The sequence below is a fragment of the Cimex lectularius genome, unplaced genomic scaffold, assembly GCF_000648675.2.
Source record: "Cimex lectularius strain Harlan isolate CLEC.00 unplaced genomic scaffold, Clec_2.1 scaffold89, whole genome shotgun sequence".
NCBI lineage: Eukaryota > Metazoa > Arthropoda > Insecta > Hemiptera > Cimicidae > Cimex > Cimex lectularius.
This window is the reverse complement of record NW_019392722.1, coordinates 458263-475540: the sequence shown is the minus strand read 5'-3', so window position 1 is coordinate 475540 and position 17278 is coordinate 458263. Positions and strand designations below refer to the sequence as shown.

The 17278-nt window shown below is 31.6% G+C and overlaps 1 protein-coding gene across 7 annotated transcripts in view; it reads right to left on the bottom strand.

The window, feature by feature from the left end:
- The window catches only part of LOC106663608 (kinase D-interacting substrate of 220 kDa B), a 118978-nt gene that overhangs the window by 20443 nt on the left and 81257 nt on the right, over window positions 1-17278 (bottom strand). Inside the window, exons 1-18 of one of the 7 annotated variants that reach the window (XM_024226673.1) lie at window positions 12659-12942; window positions 7934-7991; window positions 4204-4420; window positions 3763-3894; window positions 3594-3692; window positions 3429-3527; window positions 3156-3353; window positions 2985-3083; window positions 2726-2917; window positions 2531-2635; window positions 2356-2454; window positions 1962-2238; window positions 1743-1907; window positions 1466-1673; window positions 1265-1402; window positions 956-1104; window positions 751-886; window positions 461-689 (exon numbers count right to left, since the gene is read on the bottom strand). In XM_024226673.1, coding sequence (XP_024082441.1) covers window positions 461-689; window positions 751-886; window positions 956-1104; window positions 1265-1402; window positions 1466-1673; window positions 1743-1907; window positions 1962-2238; window positions 2356-2454; window positions 2531-2635; window positions 2726-2917; window positions 2985-3083; window positions 3156-3353; window positions 3429-3527; window positions 3594-3692; window positions 3763-3894; window positions 4204-4356 — 2478 coding nt within the window. In that variant the 5' untranslated portion in view covers window positions 4357-4420; window positions 7934-7991; window positions 12659-12942. Of the gene's footprint in view, window positions 1-460; window positions 690-750; window positions 887-955; window positions 1105-1264; window positions 1403-1465; window positions 1674-1742; window positions 1908-1961; window positions 2239-2355; window positions 2455-2530; window positions 2636-2725; window positions 2918-2984; window positions 3084-3155; window positions 3354-3428; window positions 3528-3593; window positions 3693-3762; window positions 3895-4203; window positions 4421-4777; window positions 5488-5863; window positions 6169-7933; window positions 7992-9364; window positions 9479-12658; window positions 12943-17278 lie in introns of those variants that run through there. The other 6 variants (XM_024226674.1, XM_014388543.2, XM_014388545.2 and 3 more) reach the window with 6 other exon arrangements.

The following is a 17278-nucleotide window of genomic DNA, read 5'->3' as shown; positions in this document are numbered from 1 at the left end:
CAAACTCAACTCCAGACGTAGAGCCCATGGTCTTGAGTATTTCTCTAAATTCCTGTTGATACAATAGTGACTGACTTTTCTTCCCTTGCGAAACAGTCTCTTTCTTTTTTCTAAGATCTAACGTTGCATTTGCCTCTCAAAAGTTACTTCTTTTAATTCCAAATTGGGAAAACGCCATGGACTATTTTAATTAATTCTACTACATTTGGACCTTCGCATCACTTCCGTCTATGCTGTGACACCCTTTGACCAACTGGTTAATTATTGCAGAGTTATATTTCCCAGATTGGTAGGAGAAATCACACTGTTCCCATCTGGATGATCACCCCTTCCGATTTATAGCCTTTTTTTGTGTGGTCATTTAAATTAAGTTTTTGTTTGTTCTTACTTTAACAACTACATCTTATTCTAAGACAGGGACCGGCTTACATCATTAATTATTTTAAATCTTTCAACTCACCATGTCAGTCATGAGGCAAACTTCAGAGCGGAGAGTTTGAAGAAATCCTTCTGATTTAATTGTGTCCAACCTTGCAATGGATCTCTGGAGGCACCTTCTTTGTGAAAACATTAACGACGCTAACACTTGTCCGATTGTGTATGCGTTGGCGATAATTGCGACTAGAACAAGTCCACCACAAAGCGCTATAATCACATGAACTGTCATCCTATCCACTGATACACGTGCTCTGTGAATCATCGATTAATTAATTTTAGCCAATTAAAATAAAATATATTAAATATTCTTACTCTGGAAGAGTAATTTCCATAAGATAAACAGAAAGGAAACCGGCTATTATAATAAAACAGGCAAAGCAAATCTCTAAAAGGAAAATATTTGGAATGCAACAAAGACGACGCCATTTCCAACTCCTAGTAGATTTCACTGCGGGGAAAAAAATATTAATTTACTATAATCAATATTTATTTATAAAAAGTGGAAAAATGAAATCACCTGGTTTTGGTCTAAATGCTCGATAAAGACGTGTTGAAAATGTCCCGAAGTCTGTTTCTATAGCATCAAACAAGGAACCAATCATTTGAACAACACAGTTTTCACCATCTACACTACTACCAACTCGAGCATGGTCGGTGAAATAAAACCTGTACAAAATTCAAAATATTAGCCAAAACACAATGAGATTTGGCAAGGTCAAAAATATAAAGTATTAGGATCACACCACTATGTTTAGCATTGTGAGAAAGTATTTGGTTGGTGTATATACTTTAATTTAAATTTGAAGCGTAAAATTTGAATATTAACCTTATTGGAAGTGCAGTAATAGAATCACTCCATTGTCCGCCAGGAGGATGGCAAAATATGACTTGAAAAATAACACGTAAAGTGTTCATCTTTTGAGTAAGGGCTACGCTCAAGTTATAAGGAAAATCCCAATTATATCTATAAAAAAATTAATGAAAGTTAACCACGTAATTATATTTATAAAAATGTGTTAATTAAAACCTTTGACTAGAGTACCACAGTAGAACAAGGAGAGTGTAAGAAAAAATTATAAGCCCAGTAGCCACTGATATGCCAGTGATCCAAGAATATGTGACCAAACCCAAAACAAGGCCTACAATTACTGAAATATGGCCTAGAATGACTAGAAGAAGCCAAGAGAAATGAATTATAGGCTCCATCCACTGTCTTGCAAAATTTTTCATCTCCTCTGTAATAAAACATAAAAAAATAATTACACCCCATTGTGATTTGTAATATTTTTATAAGAAACAAGCACCTCTTAGTTTGTTGAGTAAAAATGACTTTCCACTACCCCATTTAGCGAATAAACCAACAGTAATTGGCATAGAGAGCGAAGGCTCGCTTAACATGTCCGCAAGTGCACTGCTGTACAAATCATACCCAAGCAAGTTCTCGTTGTCCTCATTAGTATTTAGTCTTCCTGTAATTTCATGGCGATGAGTGTTTCACAAAATAAATACATTGAAATACGCACTGGCTCCAAAAATTTGACTTAGTATAGTCTTTGGGTTGTTCATGTCGATGTTGTATGGTGTCTCGCCAGCTCTGTTCGGCCTGTAGAGCAGCTGACTGTTTTTGGGATTTCTGAGGAGTATTTCAACAATCGCTTTCGATCTAGCTCTCATCGCAATGTGCAAAGGGGTGTCACCCCATTTGTCGGATGCAGACACTTTGGCTTTTCTTTCAAGGAGCAAATGGACAGCATCAGCATTTCGCAACCTTACAGCTTTTAATAATGGAGTGTCATGATCCTAAAATAATTAATAAAGCTAGTGAAGAAAAGTCGTTAACAGTAGCTATAATTTTCCAAAAATTATATAATTATTAAAAAAAAAATATATATATATATATATATATATAAAACCCACTTTGGTAGCTATTTCTAAATCTGGATTAGAGGATAATAACATTTTCAATATAGGAATGTTTCCTTTCTCTACCGCAGTATATGTTGCAGTTTTTCTTTCCTAAAAATAAAAAAGGGAAAATGAGATCAAAACGAAATGAAGTTTTAAAATATTTTTTTAATAACAAAACACAAACCTTTCCTGGAATGTCAACATCAGCATACTTCTTAAGCAATATATCTATAATATTCCTATGACCACCTTTAACAGCATGGATAAGATTTGTATCACCACTTCGATCCTGAAAATGGACATAATTTCAAAATAATTTATTTTTTTAAAGAGAAATTGTGAGAAACGGTTCACATTGCAAGAAACCATCAGTTATTACCTGAATGTTAATATAAGCTCCAGCGTTTAACAAAGCAGCCGCTATTTCTGTATAGCCTTCTTTACATGCAATGGTCAATGCTGTACAACCATCTTTGTCGATAGCATTGACATTTGGTTTACAATCAAGTAGTAGCATGACTACGTCGATATGGTTCCCCATTGTTGCCACAAGAAGAGGAGTCCAAGAATACTAGTTCACAAATGTCGAGTATTAACTTAAATTTAAAAAAAAATTGTCAGAAATAACAATCACATACCATTCCAGCTGTATCGACGTTGGCACCTGCTTTCAACAAATTATCAACAATTTCTTTATTTCCTTTACGAGCTGCCCAGATGAGTGCAGAAGTGCCATACTAAAATAAAGTAAAATGAAACATTTTCTTCTTTCTTTTTTTAATGCAAAAGTTGAAAGAATTTAAATTTACTTTGTCTCCCACATTGACCTTTGCCCCATGTTCCAACAAGGCTTTGGTGATTAAAGCATGCCCCCTCCCGGCAGCCCATAAAAGGGATGAGATGTGGTAGTTTCCATGAGCATTGACATCAGCTCCTTTTTCAATGAGGAGAAGTGCAATGTTCGTATGGCCTTTGTATGCCGCCCACATAAGTGCAGTCCATCCTCCCTGGGGGAAATTTTTGTACAAATTCTTTTAAAACGTTTTCTTAATTTTGAAAACAGCTATTTTATGTTATACTACCATGTCCCTATGTTCTTTATCGGCATCCCTTTCAACCAATTCTTGACAAACATCATAATGGCCCTCTTTTGCTGCACACAACAACGCAGTCCAATTGTCCTTAAAAAATTATGAAAAAAAAAACTGATACCAGGAAGAACAAGAGTTATCTTTCTAAGCAAATACCTGGTCTTCAGCATTGACTTCGGCATTGTGGTTTAAAAGAATACGAACAAAGTTGACCTTCCCTTTCGCCGCCGCATAATGTAAAGCCGTAGCTCCATTCTAAAACGTATAAAAAACCCATTTATTTTAAATTAATATTTTGCATGTCAAATGAAAACAAATTTCTCACTTCATCTTTGTCATCGATGTTGATTTTTTTATTGTCCAGGTAGTTCAACAGTCCTTGGACATCATCCTCACTAATAAATGTTATGAAGGCTCGATGGCATAAAGATACCATTGAATCTGTTCGATTGAGGGTCTAAAAATAAAATATAAATGTGAGAAATTTTTCAAATTTTAATCTTACCATCTTCAAAATGCCAGTAGATCAAAATTTAAACAGAATTACATTTGAAACCATAAGATTATCCACTTCCATGCTTTAAACCACTTTAGAATAAATGTTATTTCAGTAAAATACAAACTGAAACTGTTAAAACTATTGCAGGATCTGAGTTTATAGAAACAAAGAACTTGTTATATTAACAGGTAAAATTTAAAAATCTGGTAGAGAGCCAAGCAAATGAAATCGCTTCAGAATGCAAAACACACTCTCAAACATTTTTACCGTCACAGAGAGACGCCTTAGGTTGAGGCTTGCGAAACTAAATTTTCTAGAGGCTTGATCTGCAGGCGCAGTTACAGTAAGCACTGGTAAGTCCCAACCACTACATTCTAGATTAAGGAGGGAGAGCAGTCTTTTCCTGCCTCCTGTCTCCATGATGAACCGATCGGTTTATAGCCTCAGCGGTCAACTTTTCATGACTCGATTTTCCAGTTTCATTCTTGTGAAACATGCAAATAAACAAATAAATGATAGTTTTACTTTTGTTAATTTTAAATAATTGTTTTTGGAAATAAATGGTTTATGCAGTTACTCAATACTCCTTTAATGAAATATTTTTATCTTTATGTATTTTATTTTTTACTCCATTCTAAGCGAGTTAGAATGAGAATAGTTTTTAATAAAATTAAAATTTGAGGTTTTTACAATAACTCCAATTACAAAACCTAACTCAAGAAACAAGTGCAAATTCAAAATACTTTATGATTTTACAACATTTAAATTCAAATAAATAATATAACAAAAAACTTCTACAATTAATGGAGCCAAATATAATTAGAGGATCAAAACACAATACCTTATAAAACGATCTCAGACTTTCTGGCATCCTCTTTTGATTAAATTGGTTCATCAAGGACCGTTTAGGTAATGATGTTCTAGAGCGAATTAAGATAGCATATCACCCATTTAAAGAGATATATAAAATATTGATAACATCATGCAAGTGCTCCAGTTAATAATATCAACCTACTGTGAGCTAGGCTAAAAATTTGTTCAGCAGTGTAACTAGATGCAATACTTTTTTTTAAATAGCTGATGAGACTTTGCACTTTCTGAAACTTAATTGTCTTTGTGAGTTAAACCGCAAGCTGCCACCAACCAATGTTATATTTAAAGAAGTAAAGAAATTCCCACTTTATAAGATGACTTTTGTCTATAAGAGCCCCTAACACATTTTAAATACTACTCTACTACATAGATGTCTTTTAAATTGATAAACCAAATGATAAAAATCACAACGTGGTTGTAAACAAAAGTATTTATTTGGTTGGTTGATCCAATGGTGAATCGGGGTTTATCTAATCTTCATTTTCCACTACATACTATTATGTATTACACATACTTTGTACTATTAGACAAAAGGAATATTTTTAATTCATGATTCATTCAATGGAAGGACCGGTCAGGCTAGTCTTTTACCCTAATACATGAAAAATGAAATGAACAAGTACTGTTATTTCGAGAAAATTCACTTTTATCTTATACAGTGTTAAACTACAAAAATCCTTGCATAAGTTAATCTTAATAATACAATATTTGTCAAAATGATAAATGTGAAATGTATGTAAGGCTTCAATAATCAATGGATTGTAAATAAAATCCTTGGTTAATAGAAAGCTCACACCCTTTACTTAATATTTATAACATTGGAATAATTAGATATTTTAAAACAAAAGTTTTAATTACAGATTTTCTATGAATTATTTTTCATGTAAAAAAAGCTAAATATGTCAAATATACATATACCAAACTTGTTAAAGATTGCCATACAAGCTTGTTTATTTAATCTAAACATTCCTGCAAACCCATTGTGGTATTAACATGTTTACATTTTTAAGTTAATTTGTTGTTCATTTTTTGTTGTGAATCTCATGAAATGTACCTTGAGAGGTAGAGAGCCAGTACGCAGAAAATTGTAATAATTGAACACACTCCCATAACTTATCACCGGACGGAAAGAATTCGTCAATGGGGAAGATTCATCGAAGCTCGAAGAGATGGACATAACGACTACACTTTTTTAAAGATCACTTAAAGATAATGATAATCGACGCAATTATCACTGATAATCACAAAATAGAATGCTTGAAAAAAGTTTTTTCAGACAATGTAGAGCCAGGTTTCACAGCAATACTTGCTAATATATTACAAAACCAAATAATCTCTATAACACATTAAAATAGAAAAACAAGACTTTTCTTATTAAAGAACATGTTTAACTGAAACAGAAGTCTCCAACATGTGTATATGAACACACAATAGTATAAACAAACAAAGGAAAGACCCAATCTTAGGGCAAAGGCATTGATAAGAAACATTTTGTAATAATTGATATTAAATTGTGGTATCAGAAAACAAAATCTGAAAGAATCTTCGAACACACGTCACATTTAGTTAATTTTTAACAAGAATATTCAATTGCTACATTTATCTCTCATTTCTCACTTTTCTCTAATTATCCAAAAATACATCAATCATTGTTTAAATATGCCAATAATTGTTTATTGACTTTTATATAATTTAAACTAATTTTATCAAAGACACCTGTACACTTAATGTTCAAAATAAACTTCTATCAGATTAAACTTAAGTAGTTTTTTTTATAGTATCAATCATTCTTTTCAAAGTGTAAAATAAAACAGAAAGCAATTTTCAAAAACTTTACTTTTTTGGTTTAAATAAATGGACTACTAATCAAAATAAGCAACAATTGCTGGCCAAATTTGTCTAGAATCTATTTGAAGTCATGTTACACACCTGAATGAAAAAAACCTAAATTTAAAAAAAAAAATGTATTATATCAAAAATTAATTACACCAGGTTGAACGACAGAACATAATTAAAAAACGTGAACTCTACCTCTGTAAATTTATGGATAAAATCTATGGATCTCCATTGCCTTCTTTTAAGAAATGAAATTTCTTTGGGCTCCAACTTCGCTTCGGTGTGCATTGTTTTACCATTCAGTTTGAAGCTGTACTAATCAATTGTAACAGAAAGCTAATCAAAAAGCTCAATAAAAACTTTGTCCATTGTCATTATCAAGGTTATTTCAGTTAAGAGAATTCTACACGGGGGTGTTTATATCATTCTGCTTATTTCTTTCTTCAAAAAAGTACATTATTGAACCACAATAACATTTTTATGAATATTTAACAATAAGAAAATTATAAAAAAATACAAAATAACACTATTACCTGTGATGTAGGTGGTACATATCCATTGATGGGATATGTAAAATAAAATTTTAAGAATCAAGGTATAAAAAAAAATCACACGAGAATAATAGATGCCATTTCATTCAAAACTGGTAAATTTAGAATTAGAACTGGCAACAGGCCACATTCAGAAATAATTTAGTTGACAATAATCCGGAAGAAAAAGTTTGTAGCTGGAATAATGATCCCCACTTACTTGCTCCGATTTACTTTTAGACATCAAAAGTTTGCCTAAATTGGCAAAGATTAAGAGGACATTGCGAATTTTCATGAAAACTTTAAGAAAATCGCTCAGGATGTCAAAAATAAGGGGAAAGCGGACGAAAAAGTTTATCATTCTGACCTTAAGAGATATTCATTTATCACAACAACAAAATATATGCTTTGTTTCCATTTTGTGAATAATACGTACAGTATTTCCTGATGAAAGAGAAAGTTAGAACTATTTATACAATTTCAATCCTAGTTATTAACATGTAATTTTAATTAAAATAAGTCATTATCTTATCTTAAAAAAGCTTCGTCCTTTTTTTTTCAGTAACAGGTCAAATGTGTCAGTGAGCAAGAAAGTATGTCAGTTATTATCAGGGTGTGAATTTAACGAGTAATAAATTATAAATGTAATTATAAATAAAATCAATAAGAGCACGCTTTTTATTTAAATAATACAATCGCCCTATTAAAATTTTTCAAAATATTATCATTAAATTATTAATAAAATGAGTGAGTCTCACCTCTTAAATTTCAAAAGTGATGGTGGAAATAGATAAATTGTCCAGATTCTGCCAGCATCTGAAAGCATTTTAAAATGATTATTTAATAAATGACAATTAATCCTTTGTACAACAAATTATACATTAATTGTACTACAAATTATAATTTTGAAACCAAAAAAATATTATTCAATTTTTTAATGAACACATTTTTTACTAACGATTTCATTCGTCTTTCTAGTTTTATTTGGCCTTGGCCAGACACATTTTAATTTCATTTGATCATGTTGTAAATCATGTAGGGGTCAAGCTGAAATCTGGCTCATATCCAGAATAAGTGAACATTAAGAGGCATAAATTTCAACCTGACCTCACGATGATTTAAACTAACATAAAAAAAAAAAAACTTCATTCACACACATTCATGAAAGATTTAACCTGAAAAAGCAAATATTGTTTTTTCAAGCTGTCATGATCAGAAAAACTAAACCAATTATCTTTCAAATGTAAAACAGAATTTATTCCAGGATATTTAGGGAAAATGAGCAATAGTTGCTTTACCAAAGAAGAAAATTCAGTTTAAAAAACTATCTTTCGAGCAGAATGCAGGTAAATATTGGATCTTGAAATACTTGGTCACAGACAATACATGTGTCCTAGAAATCCACGAGAAAACAGGACACATTAAATCGCTGAAGAACATAAGAATAAAAATTAACCTTACATGTACATTCTGAAGAAAGCAAAGAAAACTTATAATCATTAACTGAAAGAGAAAATTAAACAGGTTCTACAGAACATTACAAACTTAATTGACTGTAAATGTAATAAACAAGTAGTTTGTCTCTAATCTCCCTTTTCTATCTATTTTTGCTATTTTTGTCTACCGGACTTGTTTTGGCATATATCATCCACTTCCACGCAGGTCTGTGAGCATTCACAGGTGTTAGTTATGTTCATAGGTTCATATTTCATAGACCAAAGCTGAAAATGGTGAAATGTCAAAGAGTGTTTAAATAACTGTGGACTAGAGTGATTTAGAGATATTCAGCCTTCATCAAGGTTTATCACCTAGAATATTTCAACTCAGTGTTTTACATTAAAAGAAAAAGTTATATGTAAACACGGGAAAAGCAACGGATGCTGATTTAGTTACCGCTAGTAACATGGTCAAACACTATTCTGCATGAGTTTTATGCTTAATGTCACACAGAGAAAATTCAATTCCTAAAATAGGTGATGAATCATCAGTATATCAAAATAAATCAAATTTGTTCAAACTGAGACTGAAAAATGGTGGATTTTCATTAAAATAAAAGTAGATAAGTTATGTCTATTATTTTATGGTTTAAAATGCCACTTTTTGCATAAATAAGTAGAGTAGAAATTTATCACTAGCGGCTAAATGTTTGCAACAATGGTATTACTTGCTATATTAAATTAGTTACTTACATGATTAAAACTATGAAAACGATGATTTTATCCGTTCTGCTAATTTTCAAATAGATTAAAAACCAGATATGAACTAACAGTATTAAGATTTTTTGAACGCACAAAATAAAATTTAAAAATTTAATCTGTTACAGAGAAATGTAATTTCCTCCTGTTCAACCAACGTTGAATAAATGAAATTGCTCAAGAACTAAAATATGATGTATTTGCATATTGATAAGATGTATTGTAACTCAAGCACAGTTACAACAGGGGTAAATTAATATTTCTTAAAGCTTATCTCCTTTGCCCTGAAGACAATTGGCACGTCTGATCAATACATTATATAAAGAATTATCTTCCAAGAAGGGAAGGTTTATGTGTAATGTAACAGTTGCGATCGTAATAGATTTTTGGGTTTATACTGTGATTCTAGTGGGGGAATATATTGAATCTGTGACGTTTAATTTCCGTATTCCGTATAGACTGTAAAAAGACCACAATTTTATAGAAAGGCATCCATCCAATCAGAAGCCAAGAGCAGAAATAATTTAACTTCAAACATTTATAACCAATCTATTTTTTTTTCCTTTCTCTGCTTTAAAAGTCAGATAAATCAGTAAACTCCTTTGAAGGAAAATTTGAAAACAAATCAAGGAATTTAAAATATGACGAAAAATCGATTGGCCATGGTAATGAATCACTTTGGATAATGAATCTGATACAAAGACACTGTAAAAGTAAATTTTATTTATACAATATTAAATGTAAATGTCTAAAACATTTGGAACACTACCTTACTTGATGGTTTGATTAATTAAAAAACAAAAATATTTAACATATGCAAGCATATTTTATCAATCAAATTTTCTATCTTATGACTGTCACCATCAAGCCTTTTCGGTTACAATTTTTTCAGTGACTGAAGGTTTTTAAAATAAATATTTTGTTTGCCTGTACACCCCAATGATTCCAATTGGGTTAACGATTAACAGTGAATCATTTTCGCTTAGTTTTGTCAATTGTTTTCTTTGTGTTTAAACATAACATGTACCTATAAACCAATGTTTTATTTTATCTATCCTACTAATTGTTTCCTGAATATGACTTTAATATTATACACCTGAGTTTTTAAAAGTTTAAAAAATTGTGATTTTTTAAGTAGTAAGCCAAACAATTTTAAATACTAAGAAGTCTGTATGAACGTATTATTTTGTTGAGCCGACAAACATCAGGAGGTCATCACTGGCCCTCTAAGCTTTAAGCAAAAATTCATAGTTTTTTGTTCTTTTATACTTTTTTTTTCTTTTTTTATGTATCTTTATCATTGACTCTATTATATATCCTGTTTTCTTAGCCTGCGCGCCTTCAGAAGGTACCTCAGGTTGACAAATTAGTATTAAAAGAACAAGGAATGCACCTCCCACGGCTGAAACACCCAGACGACAATAGGGGAACTCCCACAATGCCACGGTGAAGAGCTGGCAGACATTGCCCAGCAAGAAAGCCGGAGTGCATGTCCAGCGTTGTGGTACTAGAAATTCCGACAACACTGATATCTTGTCACCTCCCAAAACAAGACAAATATGGTCACATTCATTCTCAGAGTACTCAATACTCCCCAGGGCGGGTTTAATCCCTCCATTCATGCTAATAAATTACTTTTACTCTCCTGACAACACACTCTAACCCCAAAGTACTCATATCTATTAGGTTGGGCAATAATCCCCTCTTACACGCTAATAATTCACATTCAAACCAACATATAATAGACAACACATATGTAACATATAAACACACTATATACATTTAAGAACATACAGGATCATTGTAATTCATCCTGCAGGCTACAGGAAAATACTATGAATTATTTTACCTTTTTTTGCTTAATTTTGTCAATTGCTTTCTTACTGTTTAAAAAATATTTAATCTCCAATATTATTTCGTTGAATTTATAATTTTTGTTATTTCTATTTAATTAAATGATTCATAGGAAAATCTTTCCAGGTATTTCTGAATCCTGTTTGTCTACACCACACACAATTCCAAGGATAAACATTTTGCAACATCACCAAATAAATTAATTGTTACTGATAATAGATAAGATGTATAAATATATGTCTACAACACATTGTAATATTCTTTAAAATAATTTCAATTAAAATGAAGAAATCTGAGAAACTATCAAATTAGTTCTCTTCAACAATGGGAAATGTCACATTAAATTATAGTTCGTATATTGAATTCTGCTAGTTAAAAGCAAAATGTTCTTCTATTTATAAGCTGTTTTGCACACTAAGGGATTTCTCATGACAATAATTTAAAAGAAAAAGTAATTCTTTAAGTTGAAAGCCAAATGGTTTTGCAGATTAGTTTTTTATGGTAGTAATTATAATAAGCATGTAAGTTTATCTTTGAAACTTTTGCCAATGTCATGTTAATCATTCTTATAATTTTTTCTATTTAAACAATATTGTTTTATCGCAAATTTTGACAAACTTCTGTCTATCAAACAGTACCAAACACACTTTCAAGGCTAATAATGTTGTATGCCAAACAACATTATTGTTATGATTACACTGCATATATTAATAAACAGCTCAAGACAAAACTATATAATTAATTTGAGTTAATTGTTATTAATACAGTATAACTGACATTAACTATAAACAGTAGTTTTTGAAAATACATTCTATAATATTTTGCTTTTCTATCAAGCAAACCATTATCAATTTTGTCATTTGTATTCTTTCTATTTAAGCAATATAGTTTTTATCTTAATTTTTTACCAGTTTCTATTTATCAAACAACACCACACACATTTTTCAAGGCTAAAAATTTTCAAGCTGGATAACATTTGTTGTTACAATTATAGGGCATTTATTTCTACACAGCTCAATAATTTATATTATTTTAATTTATTTATTGGATAAATAAGAAATAACATCTTGTACATATAAACAAAGATTTTTTTTTATATATCCTAAATGATTTCTTGAAAATTGGCACTTGATGAAGTATTGTTGGTATTCTTTAATGGGTGAACAGTAGTACCTCACCTGTCGAGGTACTACTGTCAAATTGATTGTAGACCTTATCATTTGTATTTGACGCGCGGTGAAAAACAGTGTAAAACGCCGAAAGTTGTGTAGTCTACCTATATTGTTTTGTCATTAATTAATTAGACACTATACAATTCTATCATGAGAAGAATACCCGTTTAATACGAAAATATAACAAATAAATAAAATAAAATCCAAATTGACAGGACTTTGACAAAGAACGAGCACATGTTGAATAATGAAAAATCGTCACCTGATTTTCAGGCGATTCCTCTTCTTTTGCCAATGCGGCTACACAGATCTCGTCAAAAGAAGAATCGTCTTAAATTTATTGTCAATCTTTTGAAAATTCCACCCATTATCGAAGTTAACGTACGTTGTCACGGCTCTCGTCTGGATATGAGTCACAAAGATTCAGCTGTTTGACCTCGGCTCTAGTCGGGGAGTGTGTTGGGTCCATCGTTACTTTCCGCCTTGACGTTTGAGAATTTTTCAACGTCAGAATTTGTTATTTAATCAAATTTACTCACAACACCCGTGGGCCTATTTAAATTAAAACAATCCAATGTCAATAGCAGACTTTTTACGATAGCGATTAGCGGTGACAGGCCATGATAGACAATAGCTATAACAATTTGATAAATTGATACCATTCAGTTTTTTTAGATGTATAATTTTTTAATTTAAAGCGTCTGGATTAGGCACTTTCCAAACAGAATATTCAATACAAGAATCAAACAAAATTTATTTATTGCTATCTGTACAGAATATACGTTGAGCAAATAGTACAGTTATATGCTAATCTGACAGATCTGTCGGACCAGGAGGCAGTGTGGAAAGAAACCAACCTGGAAGTTGGAACTCTCCTTTATTTAAAATTGGTATTTAATTGGGTGGGTTGACATGGAAGGTCACGAGGACATCGTCATTTCAAACGCAGTGGAGGATTATGGTGAGACGAAACATTTAACCATCCCACTTATGTTTTGAACCTCGAACTATCCAAATACCATCCCGGTTTCAGTCATACCTTGCATCCTTATCCACCCAGGACAACTCCGTTTGGCTAGATACTAGGAAGGTTACCAAACACCACCAAATGCCTTCTCCGATTAGGTCTCTGAATGGTACCTGGGCCGAAGTGTCAGCTATTTTCCGACCATATTTTTACAATTTTTACTCCTCATCTCGATCTGAATGACACTTCACAATCAGATAAATTAATTCTTCGACTCCTCTCTCCCCCTCGCTCTACCTCCTAAGCCCATACACCCTGCAGACGTCATGTCCCAGATTCTCCGCCTTTTCAGAAGGAAATCCACTGGCCACGATCTTATTAACCCTAAAATCCTCCGAAATCTACCCACAAAAGCAATAGAGTATGTTACATCTATTTGCAATGCAATATTTCGCACAACCCCATCCAAGTGGAAACTATCTTTAAACCCCAATACCAAAACCACAGAAATCCCCTTGTGCCCCATCCTTAGACCAATAAGTCTCCTTCCTATTTTATCCAAACTCTTTGATCATGTCCTTAAAACACTTAATTCCCATATTTGATTCCGAAAACTTAATTCCAAACCATCTATTTGGATTCCAACCTCTCCATTCCACTGTTCAGCAATGCTTCAGGGTAGTCTACATGATATCCTCAGCTCTAGAAAACAAACTACTCAGCTGTATTTCTGTATGTTACAGAACTATTTTACCCAGTGTGGCACCCCGGCCTCATTTATAAATTAAAACGAATCCTCCATCATACCTACTATCTTACCCTGAAGTCCTTTTAAATCGATGGTTTAAAGTGAGAATCGGCACCGATTTTTCACCCATCACACCAATTAAAGCTGGCGTTCCACAAGAGGTATCCTAGGCCCAATCCTCTACACACTGCTGACATAACCACACATCCCACACTATGTGGATGGCACTGCAATCTTAATAACATTCCAATCCTATCTTTGCCACAGAAGCATCTGAATCACATTACTGACTGGTACACTTGGCAGCAGATCAGGTTGAACAAGTAAAAAAGCCAAGAAGTAACTATTTACGCTCAAACGTAAGACATGTCCACCAGTGCACATAAACAACAAGATACCTCCATCCAACCAAGTCTGCTATGTTGGGTTTTATTTAGATCGATGTCATTGAACATGCATACAAAAAAATCATCATACATCAATAAAAAAGATATGGATTACTTAGAAAACTCCTGGGACCAAAATTGAAGAATACATAACAATTTAACCGTTTACAAAACATTCATCAGACTATCTGGACTTAGAGAGTTTAAGTGTGACTTTTGGCCAAATCCTCCAACATCCAAACAAATTCAAGTCTTTCAACCCAAAGTCCTCTGCTGTATCCTCAGAAATTCTTCTTCATCACCAATCAAATAATTCATGGAGACCTTAAAATCCCATTTGTAAAAGATCTTATCCGAACGCGCTCAAGCCCAACTATTTCTTCAATATAAACACGTTTTATAAATAAAGTAGCAAAAGCGTAAGAGTTTATGCAACTCCAGCGATAATCAATTCAAGGATAGTTTTGATTTCATAGCCGTTTAAATAATGCAAAAAAATGTTACTTTTTTCAACAGGCATTAAATTTAGGTTTTTTCTTATTTTTTTTAATGACCTTTACGCCATTTTTCAAGCAAGTTCAGGAAAAATTTAAACAACTTAACAAAAGTTTTATTATTTACAACCCAAAGCAGTCGCATATATTTTAAACCATAAAATTACTTTATACAAAATAAAATATAGAAAATCATAAGTGTTTGCTTACGGTATTTGTGGTACATGGATATTATATACACTATGACAAATTTTGTAATAAAACATTTCAGCAATTTCAGAATATATTATAACATCTTATCGATAAAAGCCTTGTAACTTCTATTAAACGAAACATTTCTTTGGCTAATTAGGTATTATTTTTATACATTTAAAACACTATTCTTCAAAACATTAAAGTTTTAAGATAACACTCAACATTTCAGAGACTTTTACTGCTAGATTTAAGGCAGAAGATTTTGAGGAAAAATTTAAAATCATTTAACGAGCTAATATTCATAAACTTTTATAATAATAAATTTTATATATTTTAAACCAGAAAAGATTGCAGTCTTGCTTAGAAAATAAATCTTTGTTTACTGAACATTGCTGTAATTACAAATTAATATGGACTTTAGTAATTGTTGAAATGTTGTTTTGATCTTAACTGTTCATACCTATTGTGTTGAGGGGTTCTTTGTAATTAAAAAAAAATCAACTCTTTTTTCCCCAAAAGTATTTGTTCTTACTGAATCAGTGCACAATAAACTTTTAATAAGATTTTTATTGTGCACTTTGTTTAATACTCGAAAGCAAAACATATCTTACCAGTTTGGAAAGCTACTTAAAAATTTATTGTTCAGTTAAACCGATCAGATATTTTAAACATCGTAAATTTCATGTTGGTATGTAAAGGAAATTTTTTTACTTCAAAGAAACTTGTTATTCTGATGGCATAGATTGTTTTTTTAATTAACAAACTTTTTTAATAATAAGAATTTTGATTCTGCCAACTGTTTGATGATCCTTTGATCATTGCGCCAAATTCTACCATATTCCATGAAGATGATGGATGATAAATCAATCAACCCTTCGTCTAGTCAAAGTCGGACATTGGTCGAGGTCGTGAAAACGTCTAAATCCAGGAAAAATGCACTCCGGATCAGAAATACCTAAAAACTATTTAAAATAATTCTTTATAAACAAGATCTGAACTTTAGTCTTTTTGTTTAATTTTGATAACAGAATACTTTTTTTAATGACATTAAATAAAATAAATTACCGTATAAAATGTGGGTTGAATTAATAAATGGATTGGAATAATGGACGAAGGAGGAAACACTTTTTAAACTCAACCTTCAAACCTTTACATCAACCTATACCCAAAGAATGCAACAAATATTAATGAGCAATTTTAACACAACCAAATTTTAAAATACATTCTTCCAAAGTTAATAAAAAATATTCATTTACATAACATATAGCATTTATTGATTGATTGATATCCAACTATTTGTTGAGTATCGAAGACGAGGCTTCAAACCCATTGACATAACTTTTTCCAAATTACTCTTAATTGAAATTTGAGGAATTCAAAATCAGAACTGCTAGCTTAGCCTTAACCACTCGGTCTCCATGATCCCTTGCATTTTAAGATTAAAAGGTGGTTGTTTTAACATTTGTACGCCTTTTGTGTGCTATTACATTGAAAATAAAGATGGCTTAGAATTACCTTTATTTTGAGAGATGCCTTATTTTAGTGGAATTTATAATAAGATTGTAAAGAGTCAAGAGTTTATTGTAGACTTGTGCTAATCATCTTGCCTAATATTTCTAATAATGCCAGAATGGAATCCCACATAATTCACACATTCATTTGGCATCAAATGTAAAACAATTAATGGTCTTTCTAACTTTAATTAATTGTTTTATTGTAGGCTTGAGCTTGGGAATAAAGGTAAAATAAAAAAACAAATATATTTGTTAATAGTTTTATTTACCTTAAAAGGTTAATTACTTGTTGTTTCCTTCTAAATAGTTATAATTTTGTTTATCAGCCAGAATAATTATACCCCGTTATGTAAATGGAACACAGTAAATGCTGAGTTGCAAAGGGTGTTCGTTATTTAACTTACATTCTATTTTTTTAATGTTATTCCTCGTTTATTTTGTAAAAAAACTTTTGTTCAAGCAATTTAGTTTTCAATAGGTAACACACATGGTTCATAACAATTTTAAATTCATGGTCAACCCCCCCCCCACTAAATTGTAAACAACCCTAAATGATGACTTAATAGTTAACAATACTG